Below are 20,604 nucleotides of genomic sequence, written 5' to 3'. Positions count from 1 at the left end.
GCCGGGGGCCGCCGCAGGAAGGTGGAAGGGAAAGAGTACCGTGTTCCCCCGTGTGTAAGCAGCAGCCCTCTCAGCCTGGCTCTCTCAGCAGGGCAGAACAAGAGCGCAGATGAGGCTTACTGAGTCCCCTCTGTGTGCCAGAACCGAGCAAGTCCATCCAGTGGCTCATCTCCTCCACGTTCCCCATGTTTCTTCTGCCCCTGTCCACTCCATTCAGCTTGCTCCAGCCCTGCTGGCCTTTCTGTACCTAACATACTCCACCACTGGTGGTGAACCTGTGGCAGAGGCTCAGAGAAGTTAACGGGCCTGTCCAAGTCACACGGCACTTGGGCCATCCTCGGTGTATCAGATGGCAGGCAGAAACAAGGTCTGCAGCTGAACCCACTCCCTATGTGTCAAGAAAAGAGTGGCGCAGGGGACCCAAGCTCCAATCGTTTTACTCTTCCCATTTTTTTCACCTGGTCCTGACAGAGGAAGTGACGTAATGACCGACATTTATTGCAAGGTTGTCCACGTGCCTGCCACTGTTTCATATGCAGCACTGTTCTATTTTGTGCCACTGGATATTTCCACCTCCTTTTTATGCTGAGGCAATCGACACCAGGGGGGCAGGTCACCTGCCTTCTAATGGCCAGTAGCCTATTGGTGGCCAGGTGTAGCCCGGGCAACTCCCTCCCTGATTTTCCAGTTTCCATTGTCCCTGAGGCCCCAGGGCTTGATGGGGAAGCCTAAGCTGCTGCCGATGATGGGTGTGGAGTTGGCCAGGGCATAGGGCAAGGAAGCAGGGTGGTGAGCACAGCACCTGGGGAGCCTGGCGTGGCCCTGCTGCTCATGAGCTGTGTGGACCCTGCTTTGAGCTGCAGCCCCTGCACAAATACCACGGGGGGGTATGAAGCATAGAAAATGCAGGATACAGGACGTCTGCTCAGATGCAGGGCATGTGGCCCCTGGAGCCCTGCAGTTCCGGCATGATAGGGTGACTTCCTTGCCACCCCTGCCACCCGAAGCCCTCTATCAACCTCCGAGGATCTCCCTTCAGGCATCTGTCCTAGCTCTGTATGCTTTCTCTCCCCACTCTTCCCTTTCTGGCTCCTACTCCAAGCCAGCGCCGTGCACGTAGCAGGCCTTTTACAAATATCTGGGGAAGAATGTCAGGTGCAAGAGAAGTGTTAGGGTGTGCACTCAGGTAGGGATGGAAGGCGAGTCTGAAGAAGGCTTTGGGACTGATCACAAGCGACAGCCCGAGGCCTGCAAAGGAGTTAGGATTCAGTGTGTCAGAGGATGCTCAGGACGGCCACAAGGAGTTCAGATCAGGGCTGAAGAAAGCTGACTGTCCAGGTTGCATGCAGAATGAGGGGTTGGGGGATGAGGATGGAGCAGGGTGGAGAACAAACCGGACCAACATGAGTGATCTCCAGAATGTCTGCCTACAGGCAGCAGATCATGACCTGTAGGTCACGATCATCAACTGCTCAGCAGGGGCTGGAGCAGCGCTCCCGAGAGAGGGGCCAGAGGGCCTGGCTGGGAGAAACTCGGGACTTGGGGCTGCAGTTCTTTACCCACAGATAAACGAGACAGTGCATGACTCTTAACAATGATAAAGGCCTCATGGATGCCCCCAGGCTGTGCCCAGTCATGGAGAGGCAGCCTCAGCTTTCTGAGAGGTCACTCAGATTCAAGTGACAAGAATCCGGCCCCCATATCTGTAAGGGAACTGCTTTGCCGAGAGGAAGTGTGGTCACCACCATGGCCATCAGTTTTGCTTTTGCCTGCTCACGCCTGGCACCACACACACACACACACACACACACACACTATCAGTGTCTCATTTCCTTTTAGGGAGAAATCCTGCTTCCACCTTTAGTCTGTCTGGTTGCAGGTGCACAGGCTACTCAGGTCCAGCATTACCATCCTCTGGACCAAGAAGCAAGGCTGTGTTCCTGCTAGGCTCAGAGAGTCAACCTCACAAATGCGATTGGCACTTCTGCAAACAAAACACGCCCTTTTACTCCTGGGATTGCTAAACTAGAGGATCTAGATCTGGAGAGAACTTGCCTGAGAATGAAGATGACCTAGAACAAAATACATCTGTGGGTCACAGTTTTCAATGAAAATGTTTAAGACCCTGGATCCAGTGGTGCCTGAAGTCCACCTTGGACTTTTAAATTACTGAGTTAATACATTTGCTTTTTTTTTTTCTTTTTTCTGAAGTCATTTTGAGTGAGGGCTTGTATTACTAATCAGATTACTTCCATGAGAATTAGTAATTGAGACTTAGTACTAAAGACTAAAGCCTATTTATGTTGGTTTAAATGAGGAGACTACATAATGCCAAGTTGGAGTGGCCACATGTTCGTGTAAGCACAAATACTGGGGAGTTAGAGATGGATCACAGAAAGGACAAAAAAGTGAGAGTGATGGAGCAGATAAACGGGCAAAGGTGAGAAACCACAGGGCTCCAAAGAAAGTGCACGGAGCCTTTAGGAAAAGGAGATACCTGGGGCTTCTGGAAGGCCTTCTTTCTCCTCCTCCTGGGGTCTCCATTGTTCCTGCTTTGAAAACCGAAGGAGCCTGGCTGCCTTTCCTGCCCTCAGTTCTTTCTCCAGCCCTATGCTCTCCTATGGGTCTGAGGGGATTTCTCTTCCTCACCCCCCAAACTTCACAACCAGCAAGCAGCAGATTGGATGAGGGAGATAAGGAAAAGAAACTAATGGAGCCAGCCAGGGGAGAGCGCAGCCTGGGGAGAGGGAGGAGGGAGTGAAAGGCTGGGGTGAGGGAAAACTGAAAGTGCAGCACGTTGGGTCTTTTCGTGTGCCTGGTGCCCAGACATCCAGGCAGCTTAAACAAGCAGAATGGAAACCATGCCCCGCCTGCACACGTGCCTGTTGCCATGCCCTACTGCAATACTGCAGGTTGTCGTCTCCTGGTGCCCAGACATCCAGGCAGCTTAAACAAGCAGAATGGAAACCATGCCCCGCCTGCACACTTAGGAGGTTGTTGGCCAGTGTGCTGTTCGTGCTGGTCTGACCCTGGAGATTGAAGCTGAGCTTTAGAGCCCTCTAGCCTCCTGCACTGGCATCCTCAAGGGTGCTGTCATCATTTTGGTGGGCCCTTTGGCCTCCTCAGTCCCACCTGCGCGCTAACAGTCACTCCACGTTCGCCAGCCTCTCCCGGATGTCGCTGGCCTTAACCTTTCCCTCCCTTGGAGCGCCACACTCGTGCTCTGGGCACTCCGCTTGCTGGGAGACAGCTTCTTGGTGTCAGTGCTCGCCCTACGTGCTGGCTGGCTGGCTTGGGCTGGCATGGGCTTGAGGAGGGAAAGCAGCAGGCCAAGACGCCAGGGAAGTCCTGCCCTGGGGCAGCCTCGGGGCTCACAGACCCCAGCGTCTTCCTTCCTTGGTGGGACAGCTCTAGCACCTGCTGTCTGCTGCTGCTCCTCTTGCAGTCTTGGGGAGCCCAGACCAAGTCAGCCCGATGCATTCCTAGTGCCAGCTGCTCATGTCTCACCTGGATTTCTGTCTGGCTGCCCTCTAGTCCACTCCACAACTGAAAGTGCTTTTGAGAATGCAAAATTAATCATTTCCCTCCTCTACTCCTCATTGTTCCTGGGTAAAGTCCACACCCTTATATGGGCGACAAAAGATGCGCTGGTCCTTGGCAGGTCGCCCTTCAGCCCAGTTTCCCCACCCCATTCCCTCTTCTTACTCTCAACTCCAGCAATGAACAATTATTGCAAACTTTGCTCCTCATACCTCTAGGAAGCCTCCCTCCAAGGAGTTGAGAGTTGGGTTCGATGCGTCTTCTACTCACAGGCCCCTGCTCTCGCCTCCCCTCCCCTCAGCAAAGCTGCGTCCTCACTGCCTTTTCTACCGGAGCTGTGATCTTCAGCCTTGTTTATACCTTAGAAGCAACAGGGAACCTTTATGAGATGGAGATACCTGGGCCAGCCACAGCCCAACACCAGAATCTCTGCAAATGGGCCAGTAGTGGCCCGTCTGGAAAGCTCCCCAGGCTATTCCTACAAGCAGGCAAGGTGGAAACCTGCATTCTGGTAGCATGATCTCTGCTGAAGACAGGGCTGGGTTTCGGTTATTTTGTCTCTAGCCCCTGTCATGTGGTAGGAGGACCCTGGTAAATGTCGACGGTGGCTGCCTGCTACTGACTGCTGTCCTCCTGAGCCAGGTGCTGCTCGAAGGAGATAGATGAATACACAAGCAAACGCACTGGTGCATGCAGGAGAGGACCACCCACGTGCCTCTGGGAACTGGAGGCTCCAAAGAAGGGCCTGTCCCTTGAGATGTCTACTTGTCTAAATGCGGTGTAGCGTCTTGACAGGCTCCTAGTGTCCAGCCTGCGGCAGGACCATGGATGGTCACTGCTGCCTGCCACGTTACCAGCGGGTGGCCTGTAGCAGCCTGGATACCTGAGGGAGCTGGGAAGTAGGAGGTGGGGGCCAAGGGCCCCCACTGAGAAGGGAACTTTTGGCAGAAGGGCATCTTTAAAATTCTTTGGTTGTGCTGCTGGCCCCCAGCAGGGTGGGAAGGAAGCTGAGGCTTACAGCCCTCCTCTCAGTGAAAGAGCTAGAGAGTTCAACAAGCTGGAATCCTCTCCCAGCTTCCCCGGCAAGAAGAAAAATGTATGGTTTAATAAAAATGGCTGATTCCATTTCAAACAAGCAGCTCAAACCTACCTCTAAGTAGCTGCTGGTGAAATCTAGGCCCCAGCCCTGCTTCTAACGAGGTCCGAGGTTGGGGAAAGGCCTCTTTGGTAGCAATGGAGGTGGTCATAGGTCTTTGGTGAAGTCAGGTTCAGTGTGAGGTGTTTGAATGGAGTTGGGGCAAGGTCTTGATGTTGCTTTATTTATTTATTTATTTATTTTTCCTCCAGCATAAAGTAGGCTGTAAATGGCATTAGTTGTAACAAGGCAGCCCCCTGCGCTCTTGCGTAAGGGGCTGCTAAGGAAAAGGATTACCGAGAGGGTCCCCTGTAGGACTGGCCTCTGCCACCACTGTTCTGGGAGCTGCGCAGGCTCTACAGTGCTGCGTGGGCCTCTGCTTTGCATTGTTCTGTCTCCATGGCCAGCACAGTCAGGCGAGCAGGGTGGCATTCAGAGCCGCCCGGCCCCAGCTGCCAGTTCCCTGGTTATCTGAATTGAAGGGGTCAGAGGTTAAGTGAGAGATCAGAGTCCTCGGGTCAGGGGAAGAAAAACAAATCCCCAGAGCCTTCAGCTGCGCTCTTGAAGCGTGTAGGCCGCGCCCTCTGGCACAGACAGTGGATATCTTATACATGGCCCTGTCCTTTTCTGTTACCATGTAAATTGATTGATTTTCCCCCGTTTTAATTGAGTTAGGGGAATTTCATGGAGAAGACGGGAAAAAAAAAAAAAAAAGATCAGACAGGCTTTTGAATTTTGTTGCAGGCCCCAGAGGAGCAACTCCAGTTCTGGTCTCAGCTTTGTGAGAGGAAGCTGTTAACAATTGAATGCCTCAGTTTCTCTGTTTTCAAATGGCAAAGTCTAAGAGGTGATAGAGTGAAAAGGATCTCGGAAGCATGGGAACAGAGTCAAGATCAGATCATGCCTGCAAATGAAAAGGAAGGGGGCAGAATTTGAAGCTGGTTATTCTGTGGTTCTAATAAGCTCCTGGTTCTTCAGGTTCAAATGTGGGTATGTTAGTCACATTTCCATCGAAGGAACAAAATATTTGACACGCACGACTTACTTAAAGGAGGGGAGATTTATGTTGGCTCATGGTTTCAGAGGTTTAAAGTACAAGGTCACATGATTGGGTAGTTTCTTTAGACATGGCTCCCCAGTGAAAAGTATTCCAAGTCCTTCTTGCCTTGAACATAGACTTAGATGAGACAAGCCGAACACAGTGCCAAAAGCTTGTTTGAAAACTGCAGATGAATGGGTATGAGAGAAACCAGCTCTGTAGAGCAAACTTGGGCCGAACAAGAGAAAAAGAAGATAAAAGCAAAAATAAAAGTACACGCTACATCTGAGAAATGCAGTGTGACCTACCAGAAGTCAGACCAGTGGGCTCCCTGTGGTAATTTTATCTCTTTCATGTTGTCCACATCTCGCGGGAGCCCACGAGAAGTTCACATATGAGGTCCTGGGAATTATTTGACACTGTCCTGGGATCTTGTAGCTGACAGGGCCTGCTCATTTCCCAGCTGGCTTTGCTATGCCCCACCTACTTCCTATATTGCTCACCAACTCCATGGTACAAACAAAATGGCAGATGGCCTGGTGGAGCAAAGCTGCTCACCTCACAGCAGCCAGAAAGGAGAGAGAGCCAGGAAGAGCCAGAGAGGAGAGGGCCAGGGACCAGATATATTCTTTAAGCCATGCCCCCCATAACCTGCCTTGTCCAAATAGACCCCACCTCTGAACATTTCTGCACTGGGTCTCTGAGGGACACTTCATATTTAAACCACAGAAGTAGGGACACAGCTGAGACATCTCTACTGTTCATTGCCCAAAGCAAAGAGCTGTAAGGATCCTTGAAGGAAAGACAAGAAAATGCCCTCAAGAGGTATTCATGTTGTTGCAGGTCCTTGAAGGATGCAAGTTGTCTTGGCTCTGGCGGCTCCTGGACATGTGACCTTGGGCTGATTTCTGAAGCCTCAGCCTCCTCATCACCGGTAGGGAGTAGCGGGCTTTCTACCTTACCAGTGCACACTGCACACTGCACTTCCTCACCGGGGCCTTCTCAGGTTCCAGATGCACACATCGCTTGCTCTTGCAGGATAGCAGTGCCAGACATTAGTGCCGCCCCAAGCAGCCAGTGCCTGGGAAGCTGGGTGAGTTCTGAGATGTGTATTCTGTACCATTTCCCAGAATCTCCCCTGCAGCACCCGCTCCAGCCTCCTGCAGGGCTAACCTGCCTGGGGATGTCCGTCCTGTGTTTCCACTGGCACCTGCCCACTGCCTGACTTCCCCAGTCCCTGCCCTGTTCCTTACCATCCCCACACACTACCTGAGTCTCTCATGCTTGGCTTCTGGAGGTGGGCGTTGGAGGGGAGGAGGCGCTAAAACAATGAGGGGAGAGAAGAAGAAAGATTACCGTGAGGCTATCGTCATTATGGAGCAGTGCCAGTGTGCACCGAATATGTGGGAAGTCCTGGAGTCCCTGATGCTGTCATGGGTAGGACATTAAGCATATCTGGATGAGACAGTACTTTGCTGCCTAGGGGTGAGCAGTGTAGACAGCATGCATTCGAGATGATCCAGGGAGAGTGCAGGGCCTGAAAGGGAGAGGTGTGTACCAGCCCCAGGAGAACACGGGCGATGCCATTGGGCAGCAGATGGATGGGCAGCAGCACCCATGGCCTGAGAAGAGTGGCCGGTCACAACAGGCCCTCGGACTTCTTTGGTGAGTATCTTTTCCCTTCACAACACAACTTGGTGTTCTCTCTTAGCACTGATTTGGAACTGGAGTATTTGGCAAATAAGAATAGTGGTCATCTTTCTTGTTGAGTATTGAGGTTCCGTAGGGGAGGGCAGGGTTGGTCTGCTCAGCAGTGTATCCCCTGTGCCTAGCACGTAGCTGGGCCTCTAGTAGGTCTACGGCAAATGAGCCAGTGAGTGAAAATGAAGGTACAGGCACCCAGGTGGCTAAAGCCACTTTCCTGGAAGCAGGTTGGAGCATAACAGAGTAAGGACCTCAGGAAGGGACTGGTTTGGCAGGAGTTGACAAGGGAGACTTGTAAAAAGGGAGCCTCAGGGCAACAGGCAGAGGGCTTGGCTGCTGAGTTGGAAGTCTGGGGTTTTATAACAGTAACAGGGAGCCATCGAAGGTCTTAGAGCCATGAGGTGACATGGCAGAAACAGTGTTTTAGGGAGACCCTTCTGGCATTTTGCCTGGCTGTAGAGTGGAGTTTTCATCTCCTCCAATGACACTGGGCTTCTGTAAACTTGCATGAGATTGTAGACTGGCGTTACTACCAGCACAGTGCCTGGCACATACTCACTCGGTAGTTGTTTGGCTATTCTCCTTTTATCAGTGTTGTACAAAGAAACAGATTGTAAATAAGGGAGAGCAGAAGGTGGTACCCTGAGGCTGCAGTGAAGTGGGGGATGCTGGAGCAAAGGCAAGTGCAGTGACTGCCCAGAGCTGCCCTAGCCTCCTTTTCGGAGGGAGTCCTGACCCTAGCTTCTGGGAACACCCTCAGAATGGCCTCCAGCTTAGGCGCACTGCTTCTCCCAAAGATCTGCTTTCTTTTAGGGTAACTTATATCCAGTGACCAGTCGACAGGTACACAGGTGTAACTTTCTGGTCCCAGTTCCACAAGCAGTGGCTGTTCAGGCTCCCAACAGCCAGGGCCATTTGTGGCCTTTGCAGAGACAGTGGCTCAGCCTTTCCTGTGCCTGGTCCTGCTTCCCTCCCCTTCTGAGGAGAAGCTCCTCTTGGAAGGGATGTGGAGAGCTCACCTAGAATCTCCAGCTTCCTGGGAAGTCCTGCTGTGGCAGTGGGGGAGCCAGGCAGGAGGACAGGGCCAGGAGCACCTTGGAAAGAGCCATACAGGAGACAGATGTAGGTAGCAAGACCAATGCTGCCTCGAGACCAGAAGGGCAGGATCTGAGAAAAGGCTGTTGATTTTGGCAAGGCGAGTAGGATGCCAGCAAGAATCCCAGAACAGCCTTTCCAACTATTGGCAGAAGCCGAGCGAGAAGTGACTGTGGAGTGAAGTGAAGGCTGCAGGTGCTCATGTCCTATAAACGAGCCAGGAGAGAAGATGGGCCAGGAGGGGACCCCGGAGAGGTGCCAGGTCCTGTCATGTGGCCCCACACATCAAGGATTCTCATCAGAAACTCTCTGATCACTTGTTCAGAGACATCAAATATCTCTCCAACTAGAAGATTTTAAAAGAACTATTTGGTTTTGCAGGACATAGAACCAAAGCCCCGGGGTTTTCAGTCCCTTAGCACTGAGTAGACCATGGCAACCCTGACACCACATTTTGTAAACGGAGACTGTGGTCACCCCAGCTAAGCTTCTCCCTCTCTCCCTCCTCCCTGACAAGCTCGCTAAAGTTTCCTCTTCAAGCCCAGACCACACCTCTTCCCTTCCGGCCTCCCTGGACACTCATTAATTCAACAAATATTTATTGAAACCAATAAAACCGCATCAAGTCAAAAGCAGCTCATTGGACTCCTTTTCCTCCTTCACTTCCACAACTACTTTCCGGGCTGGGACAAAGAAAGTGTAGAATAGATTTGGGCCTTGGGACTCTCCAGTGAGGCCCTCGGCCATTTCCTGATGGATTCCCACGCAGCATCGCCTTCCTCACCTACTCCCAGATTCCTCCTAAAGATGCCTGTGTAAAAGGTGGCCAGGTTTCTGTCTGGGTTTAAAACAAAGTCCAAGGCTGGAAGACAGCACAGTGGTAGAACATGTGCTTGGCACACGAGGCCCAGGGGTCAGATCCCAGCATAGGAGAGAGAGAGAGAGAGAGAACCCCAACATGTGTGTGCGCATGCACACACATGCGCGCGCACACACACACACACACACACACACACACCGGAAGTCCAGATCCTTACAACTGCTGATGGGAATGAAAACGGGTGCAAGCGCTTTGGAAAGCAGCTTGGCGGTGCATGTCTTAGAAAGTTAGACACACACTTAATATTACCAGCCCTGTGCTCTTGAGTATCCCCCAAGTGCAACGAAAGGGTATATCTACATAAAGACCCACATGTGAGGGTCTAGCCACTTAATGTGTGATAGCTGCACATTGGAACAAGCCAAGTACCCACCAATCGCTAAATGCACACACAAAACTGCAGCACATCATACAAGGGACTAGGGCTCAGGAATCAAAAGGAATGAGTTACCGTTGGCAACAACATAAAGCTCTAGAAAATGCAAACTAACCTCTAATAATAAAAAGCAGATCAGGGGTTGCCTGGTGGGGAAGCAGAGAAGTAGAAAGGAAGGGGTATCTTGGGGGAGAAAAGGCTAAATTCATTATTTTGCTTGTGGTTATAGTTACGCGGGTACACAGATATTTGAAAATTGACCATTGGACACTTTCAATATGAGTAGCAAATTGTATGCCAAATATCTCAATAAAGCTGTTTAATAGAATTTTTTAAAGCAAAGACCAGGAGAAGATGGCATCACGGCTTAGCTATCTCCTAGAGAAAGTACTGTTTCCTGGGTTGACATAAGCTGGTGTTTCGTCGTTTCCTCCTGGACACTCGGCCTCTGGGAGTATCTCTGGAGTGACACTTAACATTTTGGAACTGAGTGGATTTACTTTCCACTTGATACCTATGCTCTAAAATAGCCAACAAAGGAACATGAAGGAAATACTAGGTGTGACACACTGAAAACATGGTGGGAATGTGGGTGCTTTTCAAGAGAAAGAATGCTCCTTCCTGTTGGTGAAGCTGCCAGAGATTGGTGCATGGTCAAAACCAAGTTGAGCTTGTACGTGTCTGTAGCTATTTAAACTTTTAGAAGACTTTGTTTACTCCTTTTGGAAGAAATGTGTGTGGATGTGGCTGTAAATGAATGCGTGCTGTTTGCTGTGTCAGTGACCCCACCATTTATTTAGCTTTTCTTCAGTGACCCTCTTGTTGGAGCATTAGGTCATCTCCAATGTTGTACTGAAGTAAAATGTTTCAGTGTTTTACTTCATAGCAGATAATTTGGTCAAAAGCAGTTTCACCAGAAGCAAACTGATTAATCAGTGTGGCTGGAATGTTGAATATGTTGATAGATATCGATAATTTTCTACTATGTTTATGTAAAGAGGAAATTTTTGTATGCCAAGGAGAAGTTTTGCCTGGAATGATTTTCCAATGTTTTATGCATCTTTTAGCAAGCTCATCTTTGTTTTGTTTAATTTCATTTTAATCTTTTTTCTACTTTGCAGCATCTCCATGCTTCCAACTAAAATTATGACCTGCTTGGAATTTGATTAAGAAGAAAGCAACCTAAGCAGCCATTGCTTTAAAAATGGAAACCACCCTAGTGTTCATTAGCTCATGTCTTTTATAGAGTACTCAAAATTCATGATATGTGTGCCGGTGATTGAAAAATTAATCTTGGTTCAATTTGCTAAATCAAAACTTTCAGGAAAGCATGGTTAAATAAATAGTAAAAGAATCTGCTAGTAGAAAAAATGGTATCTCCCTCTCCCTCTCCTTCTCTCTCTCTCTCATTGGCATACTGACCACCTTTTAGTATAAACCGAAGCACACGGGTCTGCTACATCTCCTGCACATCCCAGGTAATAGTGAGCATCCCGTTTATCCTCACACTGTCCTTCGATGCCCTCCCTACTGATAGATGTAAAACTTAGTTTCTGCTGTTGCTTCTTCTTAGCCACCCAGAACATGCTCAACTGGCTGAAAGAGAATTAGAAATTTTTAATTAGAGCAAATAAAATCCCCCAATTTCTTTCTTTCTTCTTTCTTTCTTTCTTTTTTGTACCGGGGATCAAACTCGGTACTTGCACTTGAGAGGTAGGTGGTGGAACCACTGAGCTAAATCCCCAGCCCTCCAAATTTCTTAAAATAGTAAATCTTTTCTATTTTTTTAAAGCAAAACATCTATTGGTACATTTTAGATATACGTAATGATAAGATTCATCATGGGGAATTCGTACTTGTACATGATGTATCTTGTTTCTTTTTCTCCCATTCCCCTCCCCTCTCTTCGGCCCTGCTTCCCCTCCTTATTTACAAAAACCTAGTTTCCATTTTCCCTTCTATTCACTTCTTTTCATGTCCCTTTTTTCCTTTCCCCTCTCTCCCTTCCCCATTCCCCTTCCCATTTGAACATTTGCTTGCCATTTCCCAATATCTATTATGCATTTTGGTCCTTATTTCCACTTTCAGTTTCTCACACTGGAGGAACAATGCACTATTTAAAAATGTGTGTCCGATGTATGTCACTGAAGAGTATGGCCTCAAGGTGCACCCATGTATCTAGAACTATCTGGAGCTTGTCCTTCTTTATGGCAGAGTAGTACTCCATAAAAAACTCACATCTTCTTTATCCTTTCATCGACTCATGGGCATTTGGGCTGTTTCCAAGATTTAGCTATTATAAACTGTGCTGCTATAAACAGTCAAATATTTTCTATCAAAAGATATAAAAAGTCATAAAAATACTCCACAGTAGATCCAAATTAGTCATACCCTGGGTTGGCATTATTCTTTCCAGCCAAATCACACAAACCCAAATGCTATCCCAACCAATGCATTTTCAACCAAATTAAATGAAGCTGTGGTGAGGAAGGCTGTGATAGGGATATTCATGTAATTAAATTTTTTGCACACATCCCGAAAATATTTCCTTAAATTAAATTCTCAGAAGTGGAATTGCTGAGGCAAGCAATCTGCACTTTTAAGGCTTGAGATCTGTAATTCTCCTCTTGGATTCATTCCAATTCATATGTTTATCGAATAAAGTTTTTGAGCACCTCCTAATGCCACAGCATACAAGGCGGGGGATAGAAACAAATAAGCTACCTCCTTGGCTTGAAGGGGCTCTTGTTGCCTTTATGCTGAGTACAATGAGCCAACAGGAGGCACTCAACAAATGTTTGTTAAGTGAACGAATGGATGAATAAATTATCGAAGGACCAAATCACAACAATTTAGTATAAAGACCTTGATTGGCTCTATTTTCCATTATAGAACAGGGTAACACTTCATTCCATAAAATAGAATGAGTGTGCCTATAAGCTGAGAAACGGAGATTGGTTTTGTAGACAGAAAAGGGCTGAGGAAAGCAGAAACCAAAAACAAAAAGCAGATTGATCATTTCAAAATTACTTTTTTTGTAAGCTGGGGAAAGGAAAACAAAGAATAGTAAAATAAACAAGTGGGTAACATCTTACTTTTCTAAGAATTAAGGCAAAGAGAGCTTCGCTATCAAGTCTGCTTGGGATTTGCCTGTTATCGTTCTAATCCTGTTTTCCCATAAGGTCAGATCAAAAGCTTAGCCTCGGTTTGGTGACATGAAACTGTAGATTGTGTGGCTTCCCTTTGATTTTTCATCTGATCTGTTGGGGCTCAGTGCGGGAGCTTTGTCTAAAACAGTGGCCTGTAGTTTCCATTTAACAGAACAAATGACTGTGTATCAAATGGGTTTTGCTATGTAGCAAACCACTTTAGTGGAGCCTTAAAACAGTGGCCAGTTATTATTTTTTGTGATGTTGAAGGCTAGTTAGGTGGCTCTTTTCCCCTGGCTGTGTGATCTCTGATCCGCTGGGGCTCGGCTGGGCCGCGTGCTCTGTCTTGACCTCACTCACATCTCTGGTAGTAAGCAAACAGGTTGGTCTTGGGGGGCCTGCTGGGATGGCTCACCTCTGCTTCCCTCGGCCCCACCTTCTCCAGGAGGCCTCCTTCTCCAGTAGGCTTGCTCGTATGGTGGACTCGGTTCCTAGGAGCAGATGGAGCCAAGCATGAAGATGCACTCTTCACCCGTGCTGTTCTATTGGCCAGACCAAGCTTCACAGTCAAGTCTAGAGTTCGTGTAGGGAGGAGGAGGCGGTGGTGTTTTGGCAGTCTATGCAGACAAGGAATGCTTGTGATTCTAAGCTCACAGCTCTTGTCCAGTTATCTCAATGCTTGAGTTAGAAGCCTGGTTCCTTGATTCTGAAATTATACTTTGGGTCCTGAATGTTTCCACCAGTGTATGCCTAGCTCTGTCTTTGAAGAAATAACACAATGTGTCTGATTCTGGAGGCCATAGCTAAGAAAATCATTTCAGGGGAGGCAGATTGCGGCCTAGAATGCATGATCACCGGCCTGCATTTTGACCTTTTCTGAACAAGTGTGGAGAATGATAACTCAGTGTTGCTGAGGCCACCGGTGACTTGTTTGACCTCTCCTCTCGAGCACACAGATAAGTTCACTTGTTACCCTGGTGCCCCATTGCATAGCCCATTGGATCCCCGGGCCCCATTTTCCACTTGCTCAGCACTTGGAAAGATGATTTAATGTGAATTTCCTTAGCATGAACTAGAAGTTTGCCTCAGGACAGTGATGTGAGAGGCCGCTGGGCAGAAAAGAGGCGTCTCTCATTAGGAACCTTGGTGCAGATTTCCAAAGAGCAGTTGCCTGCTGACTGATCCCTGCTCATTCACTTCCAGCCGGGAGTCGCTGCCTCCTTTAGACACATAAGTGGCGTTTTCGAAACAGAAGAAAATAGCTGGTGGAAATCTCTCGCATTCCTTACTTGAGAGGCCACAGAGGTTAATTTGGGAAATAGTTCTCTAATGCAAGCCAGATCTGGGGAAAGTCAGGAAACAAAAGTAAAAATCCTGTCTCCAGCATGAGTGAAAGGAACACATTTTGATGGCGTGGGCCCTTGTATGCAGGGATTCATCTGAGTCAGTTGGGCAAATAGGATGATCTTAAGAGCTGCAATTTATTCTCCCTCTGGGACTCAGGATTTGGAAGGCAGCTGTATGCTCTCTTGCTTGTTTGATTCTGAGAAAGTTTTCTGATGCCATCATATGGGAAAACGCACCCTACAAATAGAGATTCAACCCCATTTATCTTCCCTTTCCTGTTATTCACACCCCACAGACACCACACACACAAAATGTGTGGTTGCTCCAAATATAGAAGATAGAGAATGGCTCTTCTCAAATTATCTGGGCTACCCAGGTTTTTTTTTATTATTCTAATCCATTGCAAAACAACACTTTGATAAAATATAATAAAGTAATAGAAAAAATAAAGTCATATAATACTTTTACTGTTAGATTCGGTAGACATAAATGCTCAGTTAAATTGCCATTTAAATTTCCAAACACTCTCACTCGCCATACTTTCACACGCTGCACACTGGTGACACATGCTCCCACTGCCACCAGTGTGTAGATGCTGGACCGAGGGAGAACCTCATTTATGGCGATGTGGACTGAGTGTTTAATAGACATCTGCTCATTCGTCCATCCATTTATGCTCCACACAGTGATTACGATAGCTCAGCTTGATTGTGTCAACCTGATTGGCCTAGGAACTACCCAGAGGATTGGCGGAACACACTTCTGGGTTACCAGAGTGGGTCGTAAAGGTGTGGTCTAGTCGATGTCTGTCCCTCACCCCTCCCTCTGTGGCACTGCTCCTCTGTTCTGCTCACCAGTCACCATGAACTAAGCAGCTTTTCTCCACCACTCTCTTCCACCGTGATGTTTCTGCCCTAGAGACAGCTCACCATGGACTGAATCCCCTTAAAACATAAGCCAAATTAAACCCCTCTTCCTGTAAGTTGTGGGTGTTGGGAGTTGCATCTAGCAACAGAAACTCGAGCCAGAATTCCGCACTGGGAGCTCTGTGGCATGCTGGTTAAAGTGAGGACTAAGAGCCCATCCCTGGCAGCTGTGACAAGGTGGCAGTAGTGTGATGGGAGCTGCTTTTCCAAGTGCAAGGGCTCAGGGAAGACTGCCTGAGGACACCGCATCAATGTTAAACCTGTAGAGAGGAGGATAAGTCAGTTCAAGGAAAAGCAGGGTTTGGGAAGGTGTGCGGGTCTCTAAAATGGAAGTCTGCTCCAGGTAGGAGGATGGTACCTGTGGATGTGTTAGTGGAGGGGTGTGCCCAGCAGCTGTCTTTGCCTGGAGGGAGAGCTGGAGGCTGGGGGAGAGCTGGGGCTGGGGAGCTGGAACTTTCAGGGGATGGGAGAGGCTTTGCCCTGAGGAGTGGACGGTGCTCCGGAAGCCACTGGTGGCCTCGGGCAGAGAAGTCCACAGGTGGGTGTGTGCTTGAGGAAGCTCCCAGAGGCTGCTGTGTGGAGAGGCTGTGGGGCCTGAGAAGGCGAGGCCTGGGCCAGCTTCTTGAAGGGAGTGGCCTTGGGCACAGCTTAGACTGGTGCAGACTGCACAGGTCCCAAAGAAGGAGTATTGGAAGAGAGGAAGAAAAGAGGTTGCATGTCCAGCACAGCGTTAGATATGGGCTGCCTGTACCACTCAGTGAAGGGCCCCAGGCAGACACCGCCATGCCATGGATGGGCGCTTTCCCCTTCTTATTACAAAGTGGTTGTTCTCCTCCTCCCAGTGGCTGGAAGCAGCAGAAAATACCTGATGGGAAGAAAAAGATCCCTTCCACATCATGTTGGAGAAAGGGACTCCAAACAGCAGTCTGTGGTCCTTAGTTTTAACTCCTGTCTCCTGTATACTTTAAAACAACAGCAGGCACCAGCACAGTGTCTGATGTCTGTCTGTATCACACGACACATACCAACTCTGTTGCTCACTGATGATGCTGAGACCACAGAGTGGTGTGTTTCATGGTGAAATTGATAGAGGGGAAAAGATGTGACTCCCAACCCTGTCAGATATCCGAAACGCGAGTTCGTGTTCTCCAAAATCAATTAATTCTAGGAACAACGGAGGTTAAGACAGGGAAAAATCTATTGACAGAAAGAAAGTGTCTGTTTAAGAGAGATAGGGAACCAGAAAGTGGGTTGCCTGCTCACCCTCACCCAACTTCTCAAAGTTGTTTTATGGGACAAAGCCACGAGGTGAGGCGGGTTCAAGGTGGGACAAAACTGTAGTCAACTAGTAAGATCACAAGTACAATTGCTTAGGTAATTCTGATCCAGTGAGAAATCACAAGGTGGGCAAAACTATGAACAGCCAATAAGATTATTACAAGTATAGCTGCTTAGGTAATATTGATTAAATGGGGGACCCAGTGGGGAAACAAGTCATGTAGCAAGCATAAAAGGAATGAGCAAGGGTTTTGGTGGTAAGGTGTGGATGGGGGATCTTTCCTGGAAGATCTTGGTTCCCCACTGAGGTGACTGGTATCAATTTAGAATTATCAATCACTGTTATTCATCCTGCATGGGTGTGGTAGTTTCTCTCCTTTTACACTGGCCTTCAGTGAATGTGTCTTCATTCTCCTCCATGTTGGCTCCTCATGGGCTGGCCCTGTCTAACTAACTGCCTACAAGATATCTAATTAACTTTTATCTGTAATAAAATCACGCAGAATGCTGCTTCTGTCAGTTAAATGGTGAATCATGGACAAATTATTCACCTGGTGTTAAAGTGGGCATTGAATCCAATTTTGTGGATGTCTCTCTTTTTAGATGATAAGGAGACAGCATTTGGAAGTGTTGGTGGCAGCTAGGTGGAAAAGGAGATGGGTGTAACTTCCATAGGTAAACTCTGGCTCCCAGTGGGTCCCTGGGCTATCACAGACACCAGAAAATGCAGGGGAGGCTGGGACTTGGGGATGGAGTCCTGCTTCAGATGCCCCAGCAACAAATGCAGGTCACTGAAGGACATTTCTCCAGTCAGTCACAGCTAGAGCCAGCCCCCTGGGAGGGGAGCACCTCTAATTTAATGGACTAATAGAACCACCTGCAGGCTGTCTCTGCAGCTTGGCTGCAGAGCCTCACCCTTCTGGAGCAGTCAGAACCGGATTAGAGTTTCTCCTTTTTAAAAATATGCACCAGTTGCTTGAAGACCTGTAATTCATTGTGTGTGTGCATGCCCAGGTGTGTGTGTGTTTGTGTGTGTGTGTGTGTCTGTGTGTGTTCATGGTACTCGGGATGGAACTCAGGGCCTGTTCATATTAGGCGAGTACTCTACCACTGAGGTATACTTTGAGCCCTTTAAAAGAAATTACTTTAAGACAGAGTCTTGCTAAGTCACCCAGGCTGAGCTCAAACTTGCCATCCACCTGCTTTGTTTCCTGAGTAACTGAGATTACAGGTGTGTGCCACTATGCCCAGTTGAAGCCCTACAATTTTTATTTCATCTTTCTCTTTTCTTTTTTATTATTTTTTTCTTTGTTTTTATTGACTCATCTTTGTATCTGTATCTAGAATTATGACCATTACATGGTAAGGGCTTACTAGAAGTTTGATGACTAGATGAATTTCAATCTCCCTACTACTGTAACAAATAAAACAAACAAAAAAACAAAACAAAAATTGTTTCCAATGCCAGGGATGGAACCCAGGGCCTTGTTCATGCTAGCCAAGGGCTCTATTCCTGAGCTGCATCCTCAGCCCGGAAATTCTTTTCTACTGGGCTTTGTGTCTTTCTCCCACCCATTATCATCTTGGGAGCAGGAGGTGACTCTCCTCATGAGATATGTTCCCCAGCACCTAGCACGGGGCCTGGCCCAGTGTGGACACCAGTTAAAAATCAGTTGAATGGTCAAATGGGAAGCTCCTGGTGGAGCAGGTGGCAGGCCTTACGTTGCTGTGCCTGGCTGGACCACCAGGATCCCTCCTGCACACACCCACTGGTGAGCCGTGGCCTGTGACTGCGTGGGTTATAAATACAGTGGCTCTGTATGAGATCGTCCACCTGACTCCAGGGCCCTGGGGCAGCCTTCCCTTCACCCTCAGAGACAGCCACAGGTGACACTCTCGCTTTGGCCACCTTCTCCCATCTCACACGTTGCTGTGCCTGGCTGGACCACCAGGATCCCTCCTGCACACACCCACTGGTGAGCTGTGGCCTGTGACTGCGTGGGTTATAAATACAGTGGCTCTGTATGAGATCGTCCACCTGACTCCAGGGCCCTGGGGCAGCCTTCCCTTCACCCTCAGAGACAGCCACAGGTGACACTCTCGCTTTGGCCACCTTCTCCCATCTCACTTCTCCACTAGTGTTTGCAGGGTCTCCCCCACCACGAATAAATGAGTTGTACTTGAACCTTTACCTCAGGATCTGCTTCTGGGAGAACTCAAACTAAGATGAAGGAAGGGCGATACCTTGTCTCCCAGTGATGACACGCTAGCAGGGAGGGGTACTGTGCTTCTCGGCCCAACGTTTCAGTTAGGGACATTTCAGGTCCGTGAGAAATGGAAAGGACCTATACACTTTCCGGCAGTTTCACCCATCCGTAACATTTCTCACCAGTGCTTTATCCACCCGCTTTCATTCCCTGTGTCCACTCATAGAGAGATAGATATTTATAGTCATATAGTGATATAATTTGCATAGAGAGGAAAAGAGAATCTTTAGACTTCAGAATCTAAAATCTTTAGAAGAAACCTTTACATAAAAGTTTCCCCAGAACCATTTGAAAGTATGTTGCAGAATTCATGCAACTCCACCTATAAATTCTTTAGCATGTGTAGAGAGCATTCTCTTATATAAACACAAACCCCTTATCACAGCCAAGAAAATAAGCATTGATATAATAACATAATTAATACACAGCCCACACCCAGCTCTCCCCAGCTGTCCCAGTAAGGTCCCGTGTAGCTGTGAGTCTGTGTATCTCCCCTCGCATGGCCTAGCACAGCACCCTTTAGATATAGTGAAAAGCCATTGAACTTGGGCCAAATCAAACAGAGTGGAATGATTTCCTGAGCCCAGAAGTAGAGAAGTGTAAGTCATGCACTCTGGCAGAGGGACAGATTTTAGCACCAAAGATTAGAGTCTCATGGGGCTCCCTGACTCTTAGCTAAAATAGCTGAAGGTACAGGGCTGGGCGTCCGCAGCACCCTCTGCCCGGATCAGTCCACTTCAAACTCTTTCTCTCCAGAGTTCGAGCACAGGAAGAGTTAATTGCTCTCTCTAGGTAGACAAAGGTTGGCACTATTAGTCCAGCACCTGTTTTCCTTTTCCTTTTGCTTTTCATGCTGGTGATTGAATCCAGGGCATGTGCTCTACCCCTAGCCCAGTTCCTCAGTCTTAATGGTTCTACCACTGTGGGGGTCAGATTTGAATTTTGTTCAAATTACAAGGAAAAGACAGTGAGGTCCAAGAAATCTGGTGACTATCCCTGGCATTCAGGACTGGCTACGTAATTTATAGGGCCCAGCACAGAATGAGAATGTTTCCTCTTCAGAAATCATGGTGAATTGCAAGACCGTGAGAGCAGAACATTACATCCAGCATGGGGAGCAGGGCTGAGTGGGCAGCTCAAGCCGTATTCCCATGAAGCTGGCACATTTGATATCCATGTGTTGCCTCTAATCACTGAAGGCCTTTTTGACTTGAATGGTTAGGTGGAAAGCAGTGAATATTGACCAAAATTTGAAAAGTCTAAGCACATTTGATATCCGTGTGTTGCCTCTAATCACTGAGGCCTTTTTGACTTGAATGGTTAGGTGGAAAGCAGTGAATATTGACCAAAATTTGAAAAGTCTTATGGCAAACTAGAAGGAATTAAAACTTCAAGATTTAACCCAATGCCAGTTATAACCTATGATTTCCTCAGAACAACAGAATCTATCCTCCTCCTCCACCTCCTCCTTCCCTTTCCCTGCTTCCTTCCCTCTCCTCCTACCCTCCCTCTCCTGCTTGTTCTCCCCCTCTTCCACCTCTTTCTTTCTTTGTGGTACTGGAGATTGAAACCAAAGCTTTGGCACTAAGCTACCTCCCCAGCCCCTTTCCTTATTTCTTGAGATAGGGTCTTGCTAAGTCACTAAGTTTCCCAGGATAGGCTCAAACTTCTAATCCTCCTGCCTCAGCCTCCCAGAATGCAGGGATCTCAGGCAAAGGCCACCACAACCAGCTTAAATAAATTATTTAACCATAAATCAAATTGATAAGATATTTGTAGGGAGAAAATAATAACTCATATACCTTTTTGGGGGGGTCTTGGGAACTGAACCATGCTAGGCAAGTGCTGTACCACTGAGTACATCCTCA

The 20,604-nt window shown here is 48.0% G+C and overlaps 1 protein-coding gene across 7 annotated transcripts in view; it reads left to right on the top strand.

Moving 5' to 3' along the window:
* Positions 1–20,604, top strand: part of Shq1 (SHQ1, H/ACA ribonucleoprotein assembly factor) — a 242,902-nt gene that overhangs the window by 198,558 nt on the left and 23,740 nt on the right. For 3 of the 7 annotated variants that reach the window (XR_781350.2, XM_010629972.2, XM_033756886.1), the window contains exon 11: positions 6,558–6,807. Coding sequence is in view for 6 of the 7 variants with exons in the window: in XM_010629972.2 (XP_010628274.1) it covers positions 6,558–6,807 (250 nt within the window). In the remaining variant the exon portion in view is untranslated. Of the gene's footprint in view, positions 1–6,557; positions 6,808–7,275; positions 7,380–8,613; positions 9,419–10,890; positions 11,013–20,604 lie in introns of those variants that run through there. The other 4 variants (XM_010629970.3, XM_010629969.3, XM_033756888.1 and 1 more) reach the window with 4 other exon arrangements.

The sequence above is a fragment of the Fukomys damarensis genome, unplaced genomic scaffold (genome assembly GCF_012274545.1).
Source record: "Fukomys damarensis isolate Sample0158 unplaced genomic scaffold, DMR_v1.0_HiC HiC_scaffold_28, whole genome shotgun sequence".
Lineage (NCBI taxonomy): Eukaryota > Metazoa > Chordata > Mammalia > Rodentia > Bathyergidae > Fukomys > Fukomys damarensis.
This window is presented reverse-complemented; position numbering and strand designations above follow the sequence as displayed.